Source organism: Capricornis sumatraensis, chromosome 1 (genome assembly GCF_032405125.1).
Source record: "Capricornis sumatraensis isolate serow.1 chromosome 1, serow.2, whole genome shotgun sequence".
Classification (NCBI taxonomy): domain Eukaryota; kingdom Metazoa; phylum Chordata; class Mammalia; order Artiodactyla; family Bovidae; genus Capricornis; species Capricornis sumatraensis.
The window spans coordinates 212224464-212247178 of record NC_091069.1 but is presented as its reverse complement, the minus strand read 5'-3'; the positions used below and the strand labels follow the sequence as shown (position 1 = coordinate 212247178).

At 35.1% G+C, this 22715-nt stretch overlaps 1 protein-coding gene across 1 annotated transcript in view; it reads left to right on the top strand.

The window, feature by feature from the left end:
- The window catches only part of NMD3 (NMD3 ribosome export adaptor), a 30579-nt gene extending 13975 nt beyond the window's left edge, over positions 1-16604 (top strand). Inside the window, exons 8-16 of the mRNA XM_068970289.1 lie at positions 4630-4708; positions 5387-5483; positions 7872-7989; positions 8877-9022; positions 11009-11121; positions 11899-11971; positions 13317-13423; positions 14728-14798; positions 15235-16604. Of these exons, the coding sequence (XP_068826390.1) occupies positions 4630-4708; positions 5387-5483; positions 7872-7989; positions 8877-9022; positions 11009-11121; positions 11899-11971; positions 13317-13423; positions 14728-14798; positions 15235-15365 (935 nt within the window). The 3' untranslated portion in view covers positions 15366-16604. The remainder of the gene's footprint in view (positions 1-4629; positions 4709-5386; positions 5484-7871; positions 7990-8876; positions 9023-11008; positions 11122-11898; positions 11972-13316; positions 13424-14727; positions 14799-15234) is intronic.
- Positions 16605-22715: the final 6111 nt, after the last annotated feature.

The following is a 22715-nucleotide window of genomic DNA, read 5'->3' as shown; positions in this document are numbered from 1 at the left end:
TTTCCTCATCAAAATTTTGAATGATTCTCACTTTTTTTTCCAGACTATTCTATACTTTTAGTCAGTGGGGATGGTGGTTTTTACTACATTTTCTAAGTCATTATTGCTAATATTTTCGGGAAGCTCTTGATTTTATAGGTTGATCTTTCTGAAATTTAATATCACTAATGGTTTATATTCTTGTGTCATTTACATAATACTCTTGGTTTACTAGGTAAATTATTATTTGTATACAATGATAGTTTTACTTCTTCCCTTACGATATTATTCCCTCTTTTTCTCCCCTTTCTTTTTTCCCCCGTGTCTAGGAGTGGAGAATAGCGTTGAGTGGTAATGTAACAGGGGTTATTGTCTGTTTGTGTTTCACCCCTAAATAGAATATTTGTTGAGATTTGTATTTGGTTCATTTGCATACATAATTATATTAAAACTGTTCTCTCTAATCTTGCTAGTAGTTATGTTAGTGATATAGAAGCAATCAGAGTTTTTTATCTGTCTGCATGGTGTTAATCAACATCTTTAAGTTTAATAAGTACCAGTCCATTAAGCCGGAAAAGGCAATGGCACCCCACTCTAGTACTCTTGCCTGGAAAATCCCATGGGCAGAGGAGCCTGGTAGGCTGCAGTCCATGGGATCCGTGAAGAGTTGGACACGACTGAGCAACTTCACTTTCACTTTTCACTTAAATGCATTGGAGAAGGAAATGGCAACCCACTCCAGTGTTCTTGCCTGGAGAATCCCAGGGACGGGGAAGTCTGGTGGGCTACAGTCCATGGGGTCGCACAGAGTCGGGATACGACTGAAGCAACTTAGCAGCAGCAGCAGCAGCCCATTAAGCCATTCAGTTTGGTAAGAGGAGAGGGAGGAAGGAAGACCTTTTCAAATCCTTTAGTTAGGATGTTAATTTTTTTCAGGTATTATACTGCTTCTTGAATCAATTTAATAGCATTTTCCAAGGAAATACATGTCATTTGGCTTTTCACATAGAATTCAACATGGGGTGTGTGTGTATACTTGTGTAGAATTCAACATGGTGTGTGTGTGTGCGTGTAGAATTCAACATGGTGTGTGTGTGTCTGTGTGTGTGTGTAGAATTCAACATGGGGTGTGTGTGTGTGTGTGTGTGTGTGTATTGTGGTCTTAAATCTCATCCATAACTCGTCATTATATCTTCTTCATTTTTGCTAATGTTTGTCTTTTCTCATCTTTCACTTCCTCTCTCTTCCCACTCAGATCAGATTTGCCAGAGTTTTGCCTATTATAGTAGTTTTTTCTAAAGAGTTAGCTTTAGCTTAATCAAAAATTACTTTTTTCTTAATTTTTGTTTTTATTACTAACTCCTTCTACTTAAAAGTTTTTTATTGAAATAGAATTGTAAAATTCACATAAAACTATATTAATTTCAGGTGTACAACATACTAATTGCATATTTATGTATATTGTTGAATGATCACCCTGTGTCTACTTAACATGCATTACCATACATAGCTATACAATTTTTTTTCCTTCTACTTTCTTTAGTATTTTTTATTTAAATTAATTGAAAGCTTAGCTTATTTTAAGTTTCTAATATATAGATTTCAAGTTAATAAAATTTTCTTCTGAATATCATATTGTCTCTGTAGCTGGTACTTAAAGCTATATTTTCCCATTTTTTTCTCAGCAAACATTAAGCTATTTTATTTTCTTGCATGCCTACCTAGGTGTAGAATTGCTGAGTCATATGGTAAATTTGTATTTATCTTTTTAAGAAGCTGCCATTTTCAAAGTGGCGGTACCATTTTATATTCCTGACAACAGTCTTTGAGGGTTCCAGTTTCTACATCTCGACATCACTTGCTATTGTTTCTTTGTATAAATAGCTGTTCTAGGGGATGAAGTGGTATCTTATTGTGGTTTTAATTTGCTTTTCGCTAATGACTTAATTAATCTTAATTGTCTTTTCATGACCTTCTGTATCTTTTTTGGTAAAACAGCAGTTTAAATTTTTGCCAGTTTTGATTGTGTTGTTTGTCTTAGTTGTAAGATTTATTAAAATACACAATAGATATAAGCCCCTTTTCACATAAGATTTGTTAATATTTTCTCCTGGGCTGTATTTTCATTTTCTTAGTGGGTTCTTTCTTTGTTTTTTAAATTATGATAAGAACACAACATGAAAACTACCCTCTTAAAATTTTAAGTGTATGGTGGTGTATAATACCTTATAGTTGGGTAAGTATAGTGTTATATAGCAGATCTCTAGCTGAATCATCTTGATTGAAATTTTATGCCCATTAACTAGTCACTCCTCATTTCTCCTTTCTCTCTGGCATCCATAGTTCCACTCTTACTCTGTGCTTTGACTATTTTAGGTACCTCATATAAATAGAATCATGCAGTATTTGTTTTTCTGTGACTGGCTTATTTCACTTAGCACAATGTTCTCAATGTTCATCCATATTGTTGCACGTTGTAGAATTTCCTTCCTTTTTAAGGCTGAATAATACTCCATTAGAGGTATATATCACAGTTTATCCATTCATCTGTTGTAGAAACAACCTAAATGTCCATCTTCTTAGCTATAGGAATAATACCTCAATAGACATAGGAGACCTTGATTTCACGTCTTGTGGATAAATACCTAGAAGAAAGATTACTGTATCATTTAATAGTTCTGATTTTAAGTTTATGAAGAATGTCTGCACTGTCTTCCATAGTGACTGTACTGTTTCATATTTGTCTTAGTAGTAGGGTACAAGGGTTCCAGTATCTCCATATTCTCACTAGTATGTGTCTTTTTTTTCCTTGATAATAGCCATCCTGAAAGCAGTGAAATGTAAACTCATTGTGGTTTTGATTTGCATTTCCTTGATGATTAGCAACATTGAGCTTTTTTCATATATCTGTGCCATTTGTACATCTTTTTTTGAGAAATGTTTTATTCCATTCCCATTTCTTATTGGCTTATCAGGTTTTTTGTTGTTGTTGTTGTTGTTGATGAGTCATATGAATTCCTGATAGATTCTGGAGATAACTGCTTTTCAGATACATGGTTTGCAGATATTTTTTCCCATTCTGTAGGCACTGGTGACCCACTTCAGTACTGTTGCCTGGAAAATCCCATGGATGGAGGAGCCTGGTAGGCTGCCGTCCATGGGGTTGCTAAGAGTCGGACACAACTGAGCAACTTAACTTTCACTTTTCACTTTCATGCATTGGAGAAGGAAATGGTAGCCCACTCCGGTGTTCTTGCCTGGAGAATCAATCCCAGGGATGGAGGATCCTGGAGGGCTGCCGTCTCTTGGGTCACACACAGTCGGACACGACTGAAGTGACTTAGCAGCAGCAGCAGGTTGCCCTTTTAATGCGGTGATTGTTTCTTTTGCTGTGTGTGAGCTTTTTTAGTGTGATGTAGCCTCAGTTGTTTATTTTTCTTTTCATGTCATCCATGAAATCATTTCTAAGACTGATGTCATGAAGCTTTTTCCATATTTTCTTCTAGAAGTTCTACAGTTTCAGGTCCTAGTTTGAGTCTTTTTAATCTGTTTTGAGTTGATTTTTGTTAATGATATAAGATTAAGAGTTCAGTTCATTCCTTTGCATGTGGATATCCAGTTTTCCCAATGCCATTTGTTGAAGGTATTATTATTTTCCCACTGTGTATTCTTGGCACACTTGTTCATGATCAATTGACTATGTATGTGTGGATTGATTCTGTAGACTTGCCTTTTTGTCTTTACCACACTGTTTTGATGACTGTAACTTTGTAATATGTTTTGAATTTAGGATATGTGGTGCCTACTTATAATAACGTCTTCTGAATCATGAAAGTTTTAAAATTTAATCTTTGTATGTGAATATTTTATGAATATTCTATCAATTTTTTGAAAATAATAGGTATTCTTTCTTGGACCATGTTCTATAATCTCAGTTTAATCAACCTTGATAGTTGGTTCTTCAAGTTCTTTGTATCCTTCCTATTTTGGGTCAGTTTGGGCTTCCGTGGTGGCTCAGATGGCAGAGATTCCGCCTGTAGTGCGGGAGACCTGAGTTAGATCTCTGGGTTGGGATGATCCCTTGGAGGAGGGCATGGCAACCCATTCCAGTATTCTTACCTGGAGAGTCTCCATGGACAGAGGAGCCTGGTGGACCACAGACCATGAGGTTGCAAAGAGTTGGACATGACTGAGCGATTCGGCACAGCACATTTCATTTTTTGATAATTTTGGTTTTGTTAGTCTTATACTAGTCTCTCTCAATGATTGCATGTGTTAACATTTGTGTTTTTTTCTTTCTAGTAGTTTATGATTTCTGTATCTCAACACTATGCTATTAGATGCATTTCTGTTGTTTTCGTGGTGGATTGTCTGTTTATTACATAAAATACCCTTTTTTGTTCTGTTTAATATTTTTCTCTTCCCTTTGACCTTGAATTTTGTCTGAACTTTAAGTTATGAATCTTGTTTGCATTTGTCTGATTTATCTGTCCTTTTGTCAGACAAGTCTTAAGTGATATGGTGTTCCTAGTGTGCTATGGCGAGAAAATTATAATTTAATTATTTAACATGCATTTAATTTGTGATATAGTCATATTAGTAGAAGAAAATTTTGCAGTATTACTTTAATATGGCTTTTTTCTTTAAAAGATGGTCTGGATTTCTATTATTCCTCAAAACAACATGCTCAGAAGATGGTAGAATTTCTTCAGTGTACTGTCCCCACTAGGTATGTTCTGAAACCTACATATGATTAAATCCAGGCAACAGGGAATGAACGTAGGTCACATCCATTTTTCAGGCTTAGGCAACTTACCTTAAAATATGTAAAACTATAGTAGGGTTACTTACACAGTTAGTAAGCATTTGTAGGATAAACTACTTTTAACAGAAGTGTTAGCCAAAGAGCATTAAGAATCTCTGGGGAGCAAGACTCAGTCTATGATAGTAAGCACTGTAGTCCTGAACCATTGATTCAATGTATTTAAATAAGAAAAAAGAACAGGGTTAAAGGACTTTGGGGAAAAACCTTATGGAGTTGGAAGGACTTAAGCTCCTAAAATGGGGAATTTTCGAAAGTAGAGTTTATGCTGAAGGGTGAGATTAGTGTGAACAGTGACTGGGAGTGGACATTAGTGTGGCTTTTAATGGATGATAGATGTAGACTTGCTTGGTCTAAATCATGGGCATATTTTGAAGGTTTTCAGTAGATAAACTGGAAAACAGAGTGCAATCAGACTGGTGAAGTTTTATAAATGAAGTGGATGAACTGAGACTTCACCCTAGCAGGCATCAGGAAGCTGTTTCAGACCTTGGACAGTGATGATTTAATGAAAATTTATATTCCCAAGATTAGACAAATAAAGACCTTTGCCTTTTTATAATGGTTAACTTTTTCTCTTAACAGATACAAAGCCTCACAGAGACTGATCTCTCAGGATATCCATAGTAATACATACAATTACAAAAGCACTTTTTCTGTGGAAATTGTTCCAATATGCAAGGTACTTTTTCTCATTTAATTAATCCATGTCCTTAATTGGTTTATATGTAATTATTAGCTCCTGATTTCCTTCTGGGATTGGTTAAACATTTAGAATAACTTCTTAATGATTTCTGACACATTTTAGTCAGGTTAAAAAGATTTAAGAGTAATCATGCTTAAAATTATAAATTTTTGGTGTACTAATTAAAAGGCCTCATTGCAGTTTTTAAGGCATATATTCCTTAAACTTTGCAGTCCTAGTGGACACATGATAATTCTATGAAACTTTGAATATAGGAAATTACTTATCAGTGAGCCACTTTGTGGAATGTGTGCAAACTGGATTTTGGCATGATAAAATTAAAGAATATTATGGAAGGAGAGCATTGAATTATTTTTGTGATTTTAAAAATATCTGAATAATACTTAAGATATAGATTATCATTTTTAATGACCATCCATTATTTTATATAGATATTAAATTAAATTAGAAAGGAAATATTTTTCTCCGCATAAGAACTTAGGATTTACTCTCTTCACAACTTTCATACATAACATAAAGATGTGTTAATTATATTTATCATGTTGTACATTATATCCTTCATAGTCATTGATCTTGTAACTGGAAGTTTGTGCCTTTTGACTACAGTCATCCAATTCCTCTTTCCCCTTGCCCACACCCCCACCGCTTCTGGTAGTTGCAAATCTGATCTCTTTTACTAAAGACAAAAATTGTCATTTCATTAGTTGTACTAAGGTAAAACTCTGCTTCAAAAAATATAAATGAATTAAAATTCAACAAAAAATTATTAGGGTCTGTTGTATAGAAGACTGTTACTAAGGAGTGTGTCCTAGATGTCTCTGCTACATAGGAACTTACATGTCCATGTTTAAATCACTAATAATGATAAGTGCTCTAATTTAATGTGAGCATTCTACATAAAGGTACTTTCTGAGTACTTAAGTATGTTTCACCTGTTTAGTCTCATAACAACTGGAGTAAATCATACCATCATTCTGAAGATAAGTAAACTGATGCTTTGGGGAGGTTAGATGATTTGCCCAAAGTTAACAACAAAAGGAAGCCAGGATTTGTACCTAGGTCCGTGACTCTAAGGCTTTAAATCTGTAATCACTACAGTACCATGAAGTGATGGCTTAAACAGAGTCAGCAAATTTTTTTTTGTAAACAGCCAGATAGTAAATAGTTGCAGTTTTTAGGTTATATAGTCTGTTTTACAACTACTCAGCTGTGCTGTTGTTGCACAAAATTGACCATAGATAATAGGTAAATGAAGGGCTGAGGCTGGTGCTACTGCTGCTAAGTCACTTCAGTCATGTCCGACTCTGTGCGACCCCAGAGACGGCAGCCCACCAGGCTCCCCTGTCCCTGGGATTCTCCAGGCAAGAGTGCTGGAGTGGGTTGCCATTTCCTTCTCCAATGCATGAAAGTGAAAAGTGAAAGTGAAGTCGCTCAGTCGTTTCCGACCCTCAGCGACCCCATGGACTGCAGCCTTCCTGGCTTCTCTGTCCATGGGATTTTCCAGGCAGGAGTACTGGAGTGGGTTGCCATTGCCTTCTCCGGGGCTGAGGCTGTGTTCCAGCAAAACTTTATTTACAAATATTTGCCTCAGGGTCTTAATTTGCAGACCCCCAGTTTAAATAAAACAGTGAATCTAGGTGAGAGGACATATTTAGGCCTTGTGTATTAAGTGCTTTCAGTGATTCATATAGGTATCTGAATGAATACAAAGTGTAAAGAAGTTTTTCTATTAATCTTTGGAGAATCTTAGTAAGTTTCAGGGGAAAAAAAGGACTGAGCTAGGTGTCAGTAAGGATGTACATAATGTCCTTTCAGTGAGGGAGCCTGTGATTGTGAATAGATAGAGCTTAAAATATAATCCAGATCCCTTTTATATTTCAGTAACAGCTTAAAAACAGATAGCCACATTGGTGTTAGTATGTCCTGGTGCACACATAGCCATATGTGCTCTTGGGGGGACATTAGATCTTTGATTACACATTGGTACATGTAGACGAGAAGGAGGAACATACAGCTCCTCCGAAATTTTTATGGAGAGTAAATGAAGTCACACTATATTAACACAGAATAATAAGCAAGCATTCACACTTCAATAACATTTAAATGAACTAAACAGCTTGGTGACTAGGATCTTTAAAATACTTTTTAAAGCCATTTTATTAAGATAGTTATCTCCATCTTAAGGTATAGCTTATTTTCTGTTTCTGCAAGGTCTGATTCTCTTAAGCCATTTGTTGATACATAGAATTAAAAATGACATTTTGGTTTGATCAGATTCATCTTGATCAGGTTTACATTGATGGTGTTTATCAAAGACTCCTACTTAAAATTTGCTTCACACTAAATGTTAGTTCTTATTCCTAGGATAATGTTGTTTGTCTGTCTCCAAAACTGGCACAAAGTCTGGGAAACATGAACCAGATTTGTGTGTGTATTCGAGTAACGAGTGTCATCCACCTCATAGATCCAAATACCCTACAAGGTAAGCTTTAGAAACTGCCTTGACACTTGTATTTAAAAAGCAGTGATAATTTGTTAATGTTAATTTTATCAAGTATTCTCAGTAATATTGTTGTAAAAAATTAGTTAAAATTAATACTGTACAGTGTTTAAAACACTGGAATTTTTTTAACACTTTTGGTAAGTTGCCCTTGTATTTTTTTTTCTCTGAAGAAAAATTTCTTTGAATTTTTAAGTTATTAGTCTTATCCCATTATTTTTACTGAACTGGACTTATTTACCTCTTTTATTTTTTATGACTAATTATTTAAGTTCATTATCAAATTTTAGTGTAGAGCATATGTTTTAAAGTTTGGAACATTTGACTTAAAAGAAGACCCTATATGGATAGGTGTCTCTTAGTACTTGGTTGCATCACCTACTTGATCTTTTTCATATGTTTACTGTAATACAAGTTTTCTTTTATAAAACATTGAATTTATTTTGATATTTTCTAGAAAGTCACTTATTATCCTTATCAATTAGAATTGTCAGTCAAAATTCTGTTTGCAGTATTGGGATGAACGTCTGTCAGGTAGAAATTTATTTCCCATAAACTAAACACCTAAGATGGCTGATAATGTGTCAAATAAAATGCCAGCACATGAAACAGCTATACAGCTGATTGGATCTGATCTTATTTTAAAGGTACTTGTTAGTAGCTACTTAAGATATTTTTGACACCTGATATTTCTCTTACTCTCTGAGAAATTTGGGGTTGATGTCCCCTGCAGTGTGAGTTACCATTCTGGTTTCTGTTGACCTGATGATTCCCATTTCAGTGTATCAACTTCTTCCCAGTTAACACATTTGATGGCTTTTGAAATACTTCAGTTCTTTCATTCTTTAATGTTCTGTGTTTCCTCTTAGTTGCAGATATCGATGGGAACACTTTCTGGAGTCACCCTTTCAATAGTTTATGCCATCCCAAACAACTGGAGGAGTTTATTGTTATGGAGTGCAGCATAGTCCGAGATATAAAGCGCAGTGCAGGTGCTGGAATGATATCAAAAAAGGTAAGTTCCATCCTGCTCACCTTCCCCTAATCCTAACTTACTGTTTTAGTTTCCCTCTCTCACTCTTTTTTTTATTTTAATTTGTTAGTAATTCCAAAATGTGGTTCCAAATAAGCTAACACCACATTCAGTTAAAACTGCGTTTTGTGTTTGTATGCTATTTGCTTTTAACATGTGCTTTTATCATGAATAAGTGTTGGATTTTGTCAAATGCTTTTTATCTACTGATATCATTGTGTGATTTTTGTTTTGTTTTGTTGTTAGCCTGTTGTTAATGACTGATGAGCTCCATTAACTTGATTTTCAAATATTGAACTAGCCTTGCATACATACGTTAAATTCCACTTGGTAATGGTGTACAGTTCTTTTATATTTTGTTGAGGAGTTTTAAATCTATGTTACTTAAATCTAGTTTACTTTCCTTATAATGTCTTTGTCTGGTATTGATTTTATGGTAATGTTGGGCTTGTCACTGAGTTAGGAAGTGTTCCCTTTGCTTCTACCTTCTGGAGAAGATTCTAGAGGAATGGTGTATCTCCCTTAAATGTTCGCTAGAATTCACCAGTGAATCCATCAGGGCCTGATGCTTTCTGTTTTGAAAGATTATTAATTATTGACTCAGTTTCTTAATAGCTGTAGGTGTATTCTTATATCCTTTGACATGCCTTTCTTTACTAGTCTTTGAAAGCATCCTTACGTTTTGGGATAACACCACAACATTTAGGTGTTCTAAAATCACATTGTGTAGTTCTTACCCCAGTATCTGAAATCAGATATTTCTTCAAGCATGTCAGTCCTATTTCTTCTACTTTGAAAGTAGTATTTAAGAGCAAACACTTATCATTTAAACACCACCACTTCTCCAGCATATATAAAGCTAGATATATGTTTTTTTTTGTTTTCAGAAAATACATTATTAGAATTTAGTCTTTGCCTGGTAATTTCCACCCCCCCCGCCACCCAGTTTTCCCCGAAATCTGGAACCTGTCTGTAACTTCAGTTTTTTCCTCTATCTTTACCTCTTCTTTTTACCTCTTTGAGATTCGTTAATTCTACCTATAATTCTTAGTATTTTGTTCTGAAACCCATTTTACTTGGGTTTGTTTTTGTTAGTAAAAGGTATTGGCATGGCTATACTTAATTCAGCCAGGAAATTTGAAATGTCATTTACAATTGCTTGTAAAATTCCATGTTGGAAAAGGGCCTTTAGTGGTTTTTTTGCTTAAAAAGTTCAAACTTGAGATGTTTTCATGATAGTTTTTTTAAAAAGTTATGCCTCAAAATAGTAGACATTCAGAAAATTAATTTGATGAAGATTTGGGTGCTGTTGTGGCAGTGGTGCTGCTGGGATTGTTAGATTATTTTCTATGAACTCTGGTGTTTTTAACCGTATGTGTAAAACAGTGGTGTTACTTAAGATATTCGCTGTATTTAAATGAAGATTCCCCTGCATTTTTAGTAGGTGGCTTCCCAGGTGTGCAGTGGTAAAGAATCTACCTGCCAATGCAGGAGATGCAGGGTTGGGAAAATTTCTTGGAGAAGGAAGTGGCACCCCACTCCAGTATTCTTGCCTGGCCATCCCATGGACAGTGGAGCCTGGTGGGCTACAGTCTCTGGGATCGCAAAGAGTTGTACGTGACTGAGCACACGCGTGGACGCACATACTTTATTCTTTCTGCTCAGTCTTTGTTGCGTGAACTCCCTGTGAATACATTTCTTTTGAAAGTTCTATATATGTGTCTGCTTTTAGGTGACAGTGTTAATGTTTTCTAGAAGCCTTGAATAAAATCTTAACAAAAATATTTATTTTACAAATTACTTAGTAATTGGTTAATTTTGACAGTGTTTCAGAGGTCTGGAAAGTCAAACACTTTTAATTTAAAATGAAAATCAGAAACCAAAATCAACATTGTATTTAACTTTTCTATGAGATGCTTTTTAAGTTATGCCTAGATTATTGAAGAGTTCATTTTCTTCCCTGTTAAGCATACCCTCGGGGAAGTCTGGGTACAGAAAACATCTGAAATGAATACAGATAAACAGTATTTTTGTCGCACTCATTTGGGACATCTTCTAAATCCTGGAGACCTGGTGTTGGGGTTTGTATTATTTTATATTATTTTAAACTGCCCACTAGCATTGCAGATTTTCTCTGGGAGCCAGCAGAGCTATCTAAAAATAAAGTTGTTTATCCTAAAAAGAACTTAAGAATTCTTAAGAGCTATATAGCTCACTTTATTATTGATAAATAAATTACTGATTGGACAGAAGCTTATAGTTATTCCATTTTGGCCATTATCTTAGAGTCATTTGTTACAAGATTTTGAGTAATTAATTGATCCTGAAATTGTATAATAAGATTATCTGTATAGTTTTCTGGGGAGCAAATGGTTTTTTGTTAGGCATATGCTGTTGTTAAAATAAATTTCACTGTTCAAATATGGCAGCTATATATGTAAGGGGTCTTTATGGACGTAGGATAGCCCATTATGATGCAGAATGTAATAAGCTTGCCTTAGACACTACTTTTGCTCTTGGGGTTTCAGTTCTTTTTACTGGAGAATGAAGGGTGTTTTGTTTTTGTTGTTTATAAATGAAATGGAGCCATCTAACTGAATCCTTACATTAGACTGATATATATCTGTTTTGTTCTTTTACAAGAGTATGGTAAGATGGGCAATAGTGGATGACTTGTGAAACTCAGAGATAGAATGCATTATTATCTTTACTGTGATCTGTAGAAGCCTATTTACTGCACAACTTCTGAAGTGGGAAAGCATATTAAATGCTTGATCTTAGGAGGAACTGTTAGGTGATCATTTATAAAACAACACGGAAGGAGTAAGTGTGTCATTGTTTCATTGTTTTCATTTCAGGTTTGATTTGGTCAACTGTAACTTAAATGATGAGCATGTCAACAAAATGAAATCAGATAGAGTCCCAGATGTGGTAAGGCTTTAGATTTTTCCCTTTTTCTTGTGTTGATGGGGATTAATGTAACTGTTATGGGGAAGATGCATGAGTTCTCATTTTTTGAAAATAATAAACTTAGAGATTTCTTTTGAAATTGTAGTTAAGTTATAATAGCAAAATCTTTGTGTAAGATTATTCTTTGATAATCTCAAAATCCAAGATTTATTGAGTTTTTTGTCTTCTCTTACCAAATTTTCATTCTGTCAAATTGCTTGATAGTATCTATAGAGCAAAAATAAATTTATAGCTAAAAATGATGACCTTTATTCTGTTCATTCTTTTAGGCTCAGTTTATTTCATGCCCTTTTTCTTCATTTTTTGGTGGCAGCTCAGATAGATCTTATTAGTTCCCTGACCGGCGATTGAGCCCGTGCTTCCTCAGTGGAAGCGTGGAGTCTTAACCACTGCCAGGAAAGTCTCTCATGTATTGTTAAGAAGGCATTTAAAGTTAACACCATCATTAAGGTTTGAGTATAATTATTAGTTGAAAATAATCTTCACAGTATTAAGTCTTAAGAGAAAGGATGTTACTTCTGGAAAAAAAAAATGGTAATTTTTAACATGAGTTTATAAGAATCAGGAGCAACAGTGAATGTGAAATGTGAAAGGCTATCTCCTGCTTGCTTAACTTAATGTTTTAAAATAAATATTAATCTCTTTAGCTGTGGGCAGAAATCAAGTCATGGCATAAGAAGGACTCCCCTCCTCATCACCCAATTGTGCTTTTATTAATTAATAAATTAGGAAATAGAAACATGGTTTAGGTGTAAGTCTAAATCGGTATTTCTCAAAGAGGTCATAAAGAAGATTAAAATGGTCTTACAAGAATTTGTGAAATTATTTTATTCCCACTTATTAAATTGTTCTAGGACATATAGTTGTGAATAAATATATGTAGCCTGTAAGTATTTATTAGTAAGAATATGAGGAAGAAAAATTGTCTTCCTTTGATAATGTTTCAGAATGACTTACATGAATGGTAGCGGAAAACTGAACTGTGATGTAACAGAAGGAAAAAACCACCAGAAGCATGAAATTTTTAATAAAAAAAAGTCTCAGTCACTGGAAAATTTCAGTAAATTTAGCAGTTACACACATAAGGCTAAATGCATTCTCATAAAATATTAAGTGCATTAATAAAAGTGTTGAAAGTTCTGACACTGCTTCTTGATCTGTACTCCTTTCCTTTGAGGTATAACCACTATCATCAGTTGGCGGTCTTTCTGACATTCCCATAACCATTCATTTAAAAAATTTTATTGGCTTTTGAGGTCCTGTTACTTCGTTCCCATTTTTTGTGATTTTGCAAATATTTCTTCAGGTATTAATCAAGAAGAGCTATGACCGTACCAAACGTCAGCGTCGTAGGAACTGGAAACTGAAAGAGCTTGCAAGAGATAGAGAAAACATGGATACAGATGATGAAAGGTCCCACTTGGTTTATACTTTTTATGTTGTCTTAAATCCTTTTGATAAATTTTTATGGTTTTTATATCATCAAGAAATAGTTACCACATGGTTGCTTCTTGCTCAATACTAATTTTGTTTTTTTTTTTTTTTTGAGTAATTTTGTTTTCTTATCAATATGTTGTTTGGATCAGGATGAGCAGATGTAATGACCTTTGCCACAGATCTAGTTATTTTTTCCTGATTTGTGACCTGACGATTGCAATGCTGTTATGGATGATTCATTTGAAAATACAATGAGTTCTTGTGGGTCCAGAGTGTAATCCACAAGGTATAATGATAACCTTGTAGATATCACAGAGAGCAAATGAGAACTTACGACTTAGTGTAAAAGAAAACAGCTCTTTGATACCAAATATGCTGGTTTTCAATTTAAGGAGAAATGAAGATGCTGTGTTCTAGAAAAATTTATTGTATGATTGAAAGAGTGGCCTTAATGATGACATTAATAATAATGGTATCTACGAAAACGAAAAGTTTAAATAAAGTTGTGTCTTGAAATGTGAGTGGGAGACAGCAATATTTATAAAATATAGTCTCAGTGTAATTTAAAATAAGTATGTATGTATAAATATATAATATTAAATAGATATTTTAAGTGCATATTTCACTTTCATCTATAATCTTAAAAATGGTGTGTTTCAACTTGGCTATACATTTTTGGGGGGAAAGGGTAAAGTATGAAGGGGTCTTCTCATTGTCTTATATTTAATGTCCCCTTATATTCAAGTGTGGCTTCCTTGATAGTTTAGTTGGTAAAGAATCCACATGCAATACAGAAGACCCTGGTCGATTCCTGGGTCAGGAAGATCTGCTGGAGAAGGGACAGGCTATCTACTCCAGTATTCTTGGGCTTCCTTTGTGGCTTAGCTGGTAAAGAATCTACCTGCAATATGGGAGACCTGGGTTCGATCCCTGGGTTGGGAAGATCTGCAGAAGAGAATGGCTACCCACTCCAGTATTCTGGCCTGGAGAATTTCATGGCCTGTATAGTGATTGGGGTCACAAAGAGTCAGACGACTGAGTGACTTTCACTTCTATTCAAGTGTGTATTGTTTATTATTAATGAGGTAATTTTGAAGGAAAATATTTTTCAAAAACCTGTCAGTATTTATTTAAGATCCATATTTGACCTTCAGTTATTATTTTTAAAGATTTTAATACTTGGAACACACTTAACCTTGTAATACTGAAAATGAAGAAGACATTAACTTCATACTTTTTGGTAAAGGAGAGAGATTAAATGTTTCTTTATCCTTCTGTAGGCAATACCAAGATTTCCTTGAAGATCTTGAAGAAGATGAAGCAATTAGAAAAAATGTGAACATTTATAGAGGTTGGTGAATAAGGAGTATTGAAGTTGTATCTTCTGTAAATAAATAATTACTGCAGTATGAGTAGCTTGATATCTTAAACTTTGAATCCATAAATGACTTTTATTGTATGTTCTACAACTACTCTAAACATTTATCCATCTTCCCCCTAAAAAAAATCCCAAACTTTCGCAACAGTAAAATATTGTTTACTTTGCTACATTTATATAATTTGCATCCTAGCATGATCCCTCAATTTGCTGTCACCTATGCAAATGGGTAGTTATTCATATATTTATGCAAGTTCAGTCATTCAATGCATATTTAAGTGCCTGCTCTGGATGTGATATAAGTGCTACAGATATAATATGGTTAAATAGTAGTAATGATGGGGAGGGCAAGTATTTGTGTATTTCCATATGTGTATTTATTTGAAGTTCTCTTTATATTTTGTCATAGATTCAACCATTCCTGTGGAAAGTGACACAGATGATGAAGGAGCACCTCGAGTTAGTCTGGCTGAGATGCTTGAAGACCTTCACATTTCTCAAGATGCCACTGGTGGTGAGGGTGAATCGATGATGACCTGAGATCATGTTGTATGTGGTTTCCGCATCAGTAGGGTCAGGATGTTGGACAGAATACTGTCACTGTCTGTTCTGTCTATGCCTTCACATTGAGAGAAGAGAAATTTAGTTTTAAACCTGAGTAAATGCAACTATTTCAGTTGCTCACTTGAAGAACTAAAAAGTTGATGGCTTTGAAGTTTTAGATAAAAAATTATGGAGAAAGGAATTATTACTGAAATTTAGGCCATTAACAAATAGAAGTTTATTGGCTTGCCTTTTTTATGAGACATTAGTATTTTCATATATTGTATAGCTGTGGCTTTAAAAGCTTGTGAGTTGTGATTCCTTGGAGGTTACCTAAACCTTCAAGCACTAAACATGCTTTTACATTCTTTTTATATTGATTGGTTTAGTGGAAGAGCATATGAAAAGTCATTTTTAGTATGAACTTATAGGGCACTTTAATCTACTTTCGATCATTTTTATATCCTTGGGATAGGAAAATTGGGGGTTCAGTTTATAATTGGACATTCAGTAGGAAAGTTGCCTTTTTTTATTTATAATATTTACATCTTCAAAAGCTGTTAAGCTGGGGATAATCTTACTTTTTGTTGCAGAAGAATGTATAGTTAAAATATTTACAAATTATATAGCAAACAGTATTGAAAGGTTAAATAATAATTTATCCCTTAATTGTTTTGGTCTGTGCCAGCAGCTTAGTGTTGTAGCTGCTTATGTTATAAAAATGTCTTCGTGTCTCTACAAGGGTTTTGCTTTTAAAATTTTGGTTAACAAATTGAGAAGGAATTCTGTCTTTATAAGTTTGTTTCATTGAACACATCACCATCAAAAAGAATGTTAGAATCCAGCATATGGATGATGAAATAATATAAGTGATCTTCTTGCTTTATAAAACCATGAATCAGATTTAAATAGGAAATACCTTTCATATCCTTGAAGGGAAGGCATTGGTTTGGTTTTTAAAGTGTTCCGAAAATGAAGGTTTAAGATCCTATTTCTATAAGTAAGATAACTGAGCATGCCAGAACTAAGAGCCAGCTCATAAATTCTATATACATCACTAAATAAGGAAACTGAGTAAGTGCCGAATGGAACACTTTCCTATTTAAGATTTGACTCCTTAATCCTGAAGTTATGAATAAAGCCTTGTTCTTTCTAAAGTGACTTCTTTTCTGTCCGCATATTTAAAATTTTTACCTGTGGTCTGTCTGTATCTCTTCTATGTCAGGACTTCAAAAAGCATGAAAATAAAAACAATCTCCCCCTTTTTTGTGTCCTTGAAGTGATTATGTTTGTGTCATATTTTAGTTTCTTGCAGTTTTCTGAGATAGTGTTTCTTACTTGTTTTGATGTTGTGTCTTTATGAGTAATGAAATCTGTTGGTTGAAAGAAGGCTGTGACAAGATGAGGGAATATAGCTAAAAACAAAGCTGTTAGCTAAGAGTGTGCACAGTTACACTGCCTTGCTGAATCTGCCATTTTAGAGGATAGTTCTCAGGCTTATGGGTCCCAAAATACTCTTGTTGATGTCCCAGAGCTGATACAATTTGAGAAGTGCTGGTATTAATCAGAACCACAGAAACCTGGTTTATAACCCAGTTTATAAATACGAATAATTTCTAAGGCAATATGATTATTTTTTTAGAGCCAGATCTGCACATCAAGTCACTATTTTATAGGCAAAAGGCCTTTGATGAACAGGGAAGCAGTCAAGGGGAGAGAGTTGCTTCAGTAGTTAAGATGCTTAACAGCATCAAGCTAGTTCCTTGCCACAGTAGAACCCAGAATTCCAGGCTTTGTGCTGGGACACCAATCTCTGGTCAGTTTTGAAGTAAGTACTAAGAGCATTCCCGTGACTCTTAATTTTATTAAATGTGTTCATGGTGATTCTTACTTTTAGATAAATTGATCTGTTATTTTTAGCCTGAAGGATGTTTATTTAAAAAAATAATTGAATTTTGACATAATTTCAGACAAAAGTTGCAGAATAGTAAAAAGAATTCCTAGAAACCCTTCACTCAGATTTGCCAAATGTAAACACAACCTTATTTTTTTTCTTTGTCTTTTAAAATATTTTTTTTTCCTGAGCCATTTATGAGTAACACCCTAAATACTTGTTTTTTTTCCTCTTCAAAGAAAGGAATTTTCTTTTATAATCACAGTGCAAGAATAAAAATCAGAGAATTAACATTGACACAATATTGTTATCTAATCAGTGGACCACACTGAAATTTTGTCAGTTATCCCCATCTATAATAAAGTCCTTATCTAAGATTGTGTTGTGTGGAGTTCTCTTACTGGACTTCTTTGATCTGAACCCGTTCTTGAGTTTTTTTAAAGGTGTAATTGGCATTTTTGAGGAGTCCAAACCAGTTGTTTTTGCAGAATGCCTCAATTTAGCCTTGTCTGATATTTCCTCACAGTTATGTTAAGCTCTTTTAGCAGGATTACCCGAGATATAGTGGTCAATTCTCATTGCATTGCATCAGGAAATATATGGTGTTGATTAGCCCAGGTGTTTTCAGACCTTGGGTTATTTTAAGTTGGTTTTCTCTTTGAAGGGATTAAAAGACTTGATCCTTTGCAGTTGTTATTTTAACTTGATTTTTTTTTAATTCATTAATTTTTAAATGGTAAAGCATATACTTTGATTTACAGTTCTTTGAATTTTAACATGTATAGATCCTTATCAGACCTTGTGTTATTTTAAGTTGGTTTTCTGTTTTAAGGGATTAAAAGACTTTATCCTTTGCAGGTGTTATTTTAACTTGATTTTTCTTTTTAAATTCATTAATTTTTAAATGGTAAAGCATATACTTTGATTTACAGTTCTTTGAATTTTAGCATGTGTAGATCCTTATAATTGCCACTACAATTAAAAAAAAAGCCTGTCATCCTCCCCAGCTCCCCTGAATTCCCTTTGCTACCCTACCCCTTTGTTTTCAAACTGTTCACCTATCCTTCACCCTTGCCAACTTTCAGTCTGTTTTTTAACCTTAGGGTTTGCTTTTTCCAAAATATGTAATATGAAATCATACAGTATGTAGCCACTTAAGTCTGCTTCTTTTCAAATAGCATGGTGCAGTTGAGATTTGACTAAGATGTGGTATATATCAAGAGTTTGTTACTTTTTATTTTGAATACTGTTACATTGGTTGTACCGCAGTTTATCCATTCCCCTGTTGAGACACGTTTGAATTTCCAGGTTTTGATGATTAGGAGTAAAGCTCTTGTGAACATTTTTGTATAGGTTTTCATTTTACTGGGATAAATAACTAGGGATCTGATTGTTGGATCTTTATAGTATTGTGTATTTAACTGTTTTCCAGTTGATTTGTGCCTTTTTGAAAGTTTCCCACCAGGCTTCCCTGGTGGTTCACAAGTAAAGAGTTCATCTGCACTGCAGAAGGTGCAGGAGCTGTGGGTTCAATCCGTGGGTTGGGAAGATCCTCTGGCAAAGGGAATAGCAACCCACTCCAGGATTCTTTCCTGGAGAATCCCCGTGGACAGAGGAGCCTGGTGGGCTGTAGTCCTTGGGGTCACACGACTGAAGGGACTTGAGCACTCACACCTGCTTTCCCACCAGCAGTGTGTCAGCATCTCAGTTACTGTGTATCCTCACTGCCACTTGATGTCTTTTTTTTTAACCATTTTGATAGATAGTAGATAGCGTGCTTTGTATTTTCCTGATGGAGTTGCAGAGTTGGATATGACTGAGCAGGCACACACAGACACACAAAATGGCTTAATATGTTGAGCATCTTTTCATATGCTTGCTTGTTACATGTATATCTTCAACTGATAAAATCGCTGTTCAAAACCTTTGCCTACTTTTAAAAATCAGATTGTTTATTTTCTTTTTGTTGAGTTAATTTTTTCTTTTGATGTTCATGTCCTGTAATTGGCTAGTGGGTGTGCCATCAGTCTGGCTCCTGTGTGATTTTCACATATTCTCCTCTATATATTTGATTTTATTCATGGATGCTGATAATGTAACTCTTTGAGCAAGTTTTGGGTTTCCCTTATTCAGGGCCTTTGTGCAGTCTGCTTTTGGCTTGTTTTCATGATAGGGGCAAATTTTCCTTAAAATAGACCAATTTACTTAAAAATAGGTCAGCCTCAGTTGAGTCATCCTAGGAATTAAGGAATCAGGAAATGGTGTCATAAAAAGCACAGATGTAGGCTGTTCATTCTCAGTTTATCAATTCTGTCACATGTTAAACTAACTTGAGCAGTAAGGTGGTGAGCCTTGATGAAAGCAAGAAATCAGTCTCACTATCTCTCTGTACTTAAAAGTAGTTTAAGGAGAATAATCAGTTTGATACATTTTGAAATAGCTGCCTTATTGCCTTGGTAAGAGGCATGCTGGAGGATTCCTTCTGGTTAAACAAGATCTATAATATTTCAAACTTATTAGAAGTAGGTTTGACAGTCACTGTGTTTCTGTAGCAATTCTACTTGTACAGATGGTCACTGATTTATGATGGTTCAATTTAGAATTGTTCAACTTTTATGATGGTGCGAAAATGATGTGTATTCAGTAGAAACTGTGTTTTCAATTTTGATCTTCTGTGGGGCTAGAAATATGCTATACAGTACTCTTGTGCTGTTGATCAGTGGCATTGAGCATAGCTCCAAGTCAGCAATGAGGGTAAACATTCAATAAACTTAAGGTCATTCTGTATCCATACAACCATTCTGTTTTTCCCTTCAGTATAGTGTTTCATTGTAAATCAACTAGACTTCACTTTAAAAAAATTTTGTAAAAAAATATCTGGGGAAAAGTTACAGTGATTTATATAGCATTTGCATTGTATTGGGCTTCACTGGTGGCTCAGATGGTAAAGAGTCTGCCTGTAATGCCTGAAACCAGGTTTGATCCCTGGATCAGGAAGATCTGGAGAAGGAAATGGCAACCCACTCCAGTGTTCTTGCCTGGAAAAATCTGTGGAAGGAGGAGCCCAATGGGCCGTAGTTCATGGGGTCGCAAAGAGTTGGACACGACTGAGTGACTTAACACCTTCACTTTACATTGTATTAAGTATTTTAAATAAATCTAGAAATGATTTGAAGCAATGTGCAAATATTATGCCCTTTATCCTTGTAGTTTGGAGCCTCTGAGGTGTCCTGGAACTAATCCTTTGCAGATTCCCAGGGACATCTGTACTAGATCAGTCATTTGTTTTGAGCAACATGGACTCATAAGTACTTAGTTTATATTGAGGTTATTAGCTAATACTATTGTTCTTTGCCGTTTTGAGTTCTGCTGCTACTAAGTTGCTTCAGTCGTGTCCGACTCTGTGCAATCCCATAGATGGCAGCCCACCAGGCTCCCCCATCCCTGGGATTCTCCAGGCAAGAACACTGGAGTGGGTTGCCATTTCCTTCTCCAGTGCATGAAAGTGAAAAGTGAAAGTGAAGTCGCTCAGTCGTGTCCAACTGTTAGCGACCCCACCATGTTCTGGCTTCAGCTGTTTGTAGCTCTTTTGATTGGCCTTCCTTTGACACAACCCCATTGGGCTTGTATATGTGGTTTTTTTCCTTTTCCTCTCCTTTCTCCTCCTTCGCTCTCTACTCCTTTCCCCATTCCTTGTCTCCCTCCCCCTTCACATTCCCCTTCTCTGCCACCATAATTATGGTGCTGCAGACTCATTTTGTATATTTACTGCTTTAGAATCAGCCATTTTGCCAAGAAATACTGGTTCCATATATTGGAGAATGGTTTTAAAGGCCAGTCAGTATCTAGGCACAAGGTATGCTTGTTGCTACTGGGTGTCATTTCTTTCAGGCCTTGAGTGACTGAAAAAAATGCTTTTATAGTAACCTATGTATTAATATTTATACTTATTTATATCTGTATTAAGCTAAATATGAGTTCATATTATCTCCAGCTTTTAATTCTTTACCTCATGGATCCGTCTGACTTCCACTGTTTATCTGTAAACTCCCACTCCAACAGTAAAAAAAAAAAAAACAAAAAAACCCTAAAACTCTGGTCCTCTCATCTGCCATTCATTTATCTAATTATTCAATTCCGGTATACGTGTATAGGCTTCCCAGGTGGCTCACCCAGTGGTAAAGAATCTACCTGCCAACACAGGAGATGCAAGAGACTCAGTGTCAGACCCTGGGTTGGGACAATCCCCTGGAGTAGGAAATGGCAACCCACTCCAGTGTTCTTGCCTGGAGAATCCCATGGACAGAGGAGCCTGGTGGGCTACAGTCCATGGGGTTGCAAAGAGATGGACATGGGACTGAACACTCAACTCATCTTCAGTGAAGTTTCTGTATATTGGTAATTCAGGTAGAATCTCTTGTCACAGTCTGCATTTAATCCCCTGACTTCCTAAATGATTTTAAAAAATTTTCTTAGATTAAGGTTCATTTTGTGCTATAAAGTTTTATGGAGTTTTATAAATGCATAATGTCTTCTAGCCCCCATTATAGTATGATGCAGAATAGTTTTACTGTTCTAAAAGTTCTCTGTACTTCACCTATTCATCCTGAGCCTGATACCTTTGGCAGCCACTAATCATTTTACTCTCTCTATAGTTTAGCCTTTCCAGAGTGTCATGTAATTGCAATCATGTATAGCCTTTTATATACTGGCTTTACTTAGCAATATGTCTTTAATGTTATTCTGTCTTTTGTGCCTTGTTAGTGCATGTATTTTATTGTTGAATAATATTCCTTAGTATAGAGGTACCATACTTTATTCATTCGCCTGTCAAAATACCTTGTTTACCAGCTTTTGGTTATTATGAATACATCCGCTGTAAACTTTTGTATGCAGGTTTTTGTGTTGATAAAGGTTTTCAAGTCAATTGGCTGAATACCTAAGAGCAAGATTGCTGGCTGTTATGGTAACACTGTGTTTAGCTTTGGAAGAGAATACCAAACTGTCTGTCAGAGTGGCATTCTGCATTCCCACTAGCAATGTATGAGAGTTCTTGCTGCTTTACAGCCTTGCCAGCATTTGGTTTTGTTCGCTTTTTGGATTTTAGTTATTCTAATAGGTGCGTGGTGGCATTTTATGGTTGTAATTTGCAATTCCCCGTTGCTAAAAGGATGATGAGTGTCTTTTCATATTGGTTATTTGCCATCTGGTATATCTTCTGTATATAATGAGGTGTCTGTTCAGATCTTTGGCCTATTTTTTAATGGAAGTATAGTTTATATACAGTGTGTGCGTTTCAGGTGTACAACAAAGTGATTCAGTTATATATACATATGTATCTCTTTGTCAGATTTTTTTTCCCTTGCAGGTTATTACAAAATATTGAGTATACTTCCTTGTACTATACAGTAGGTCCTTTTTGGTTATCAATTTTAGATACTGTAGTGTGTGTA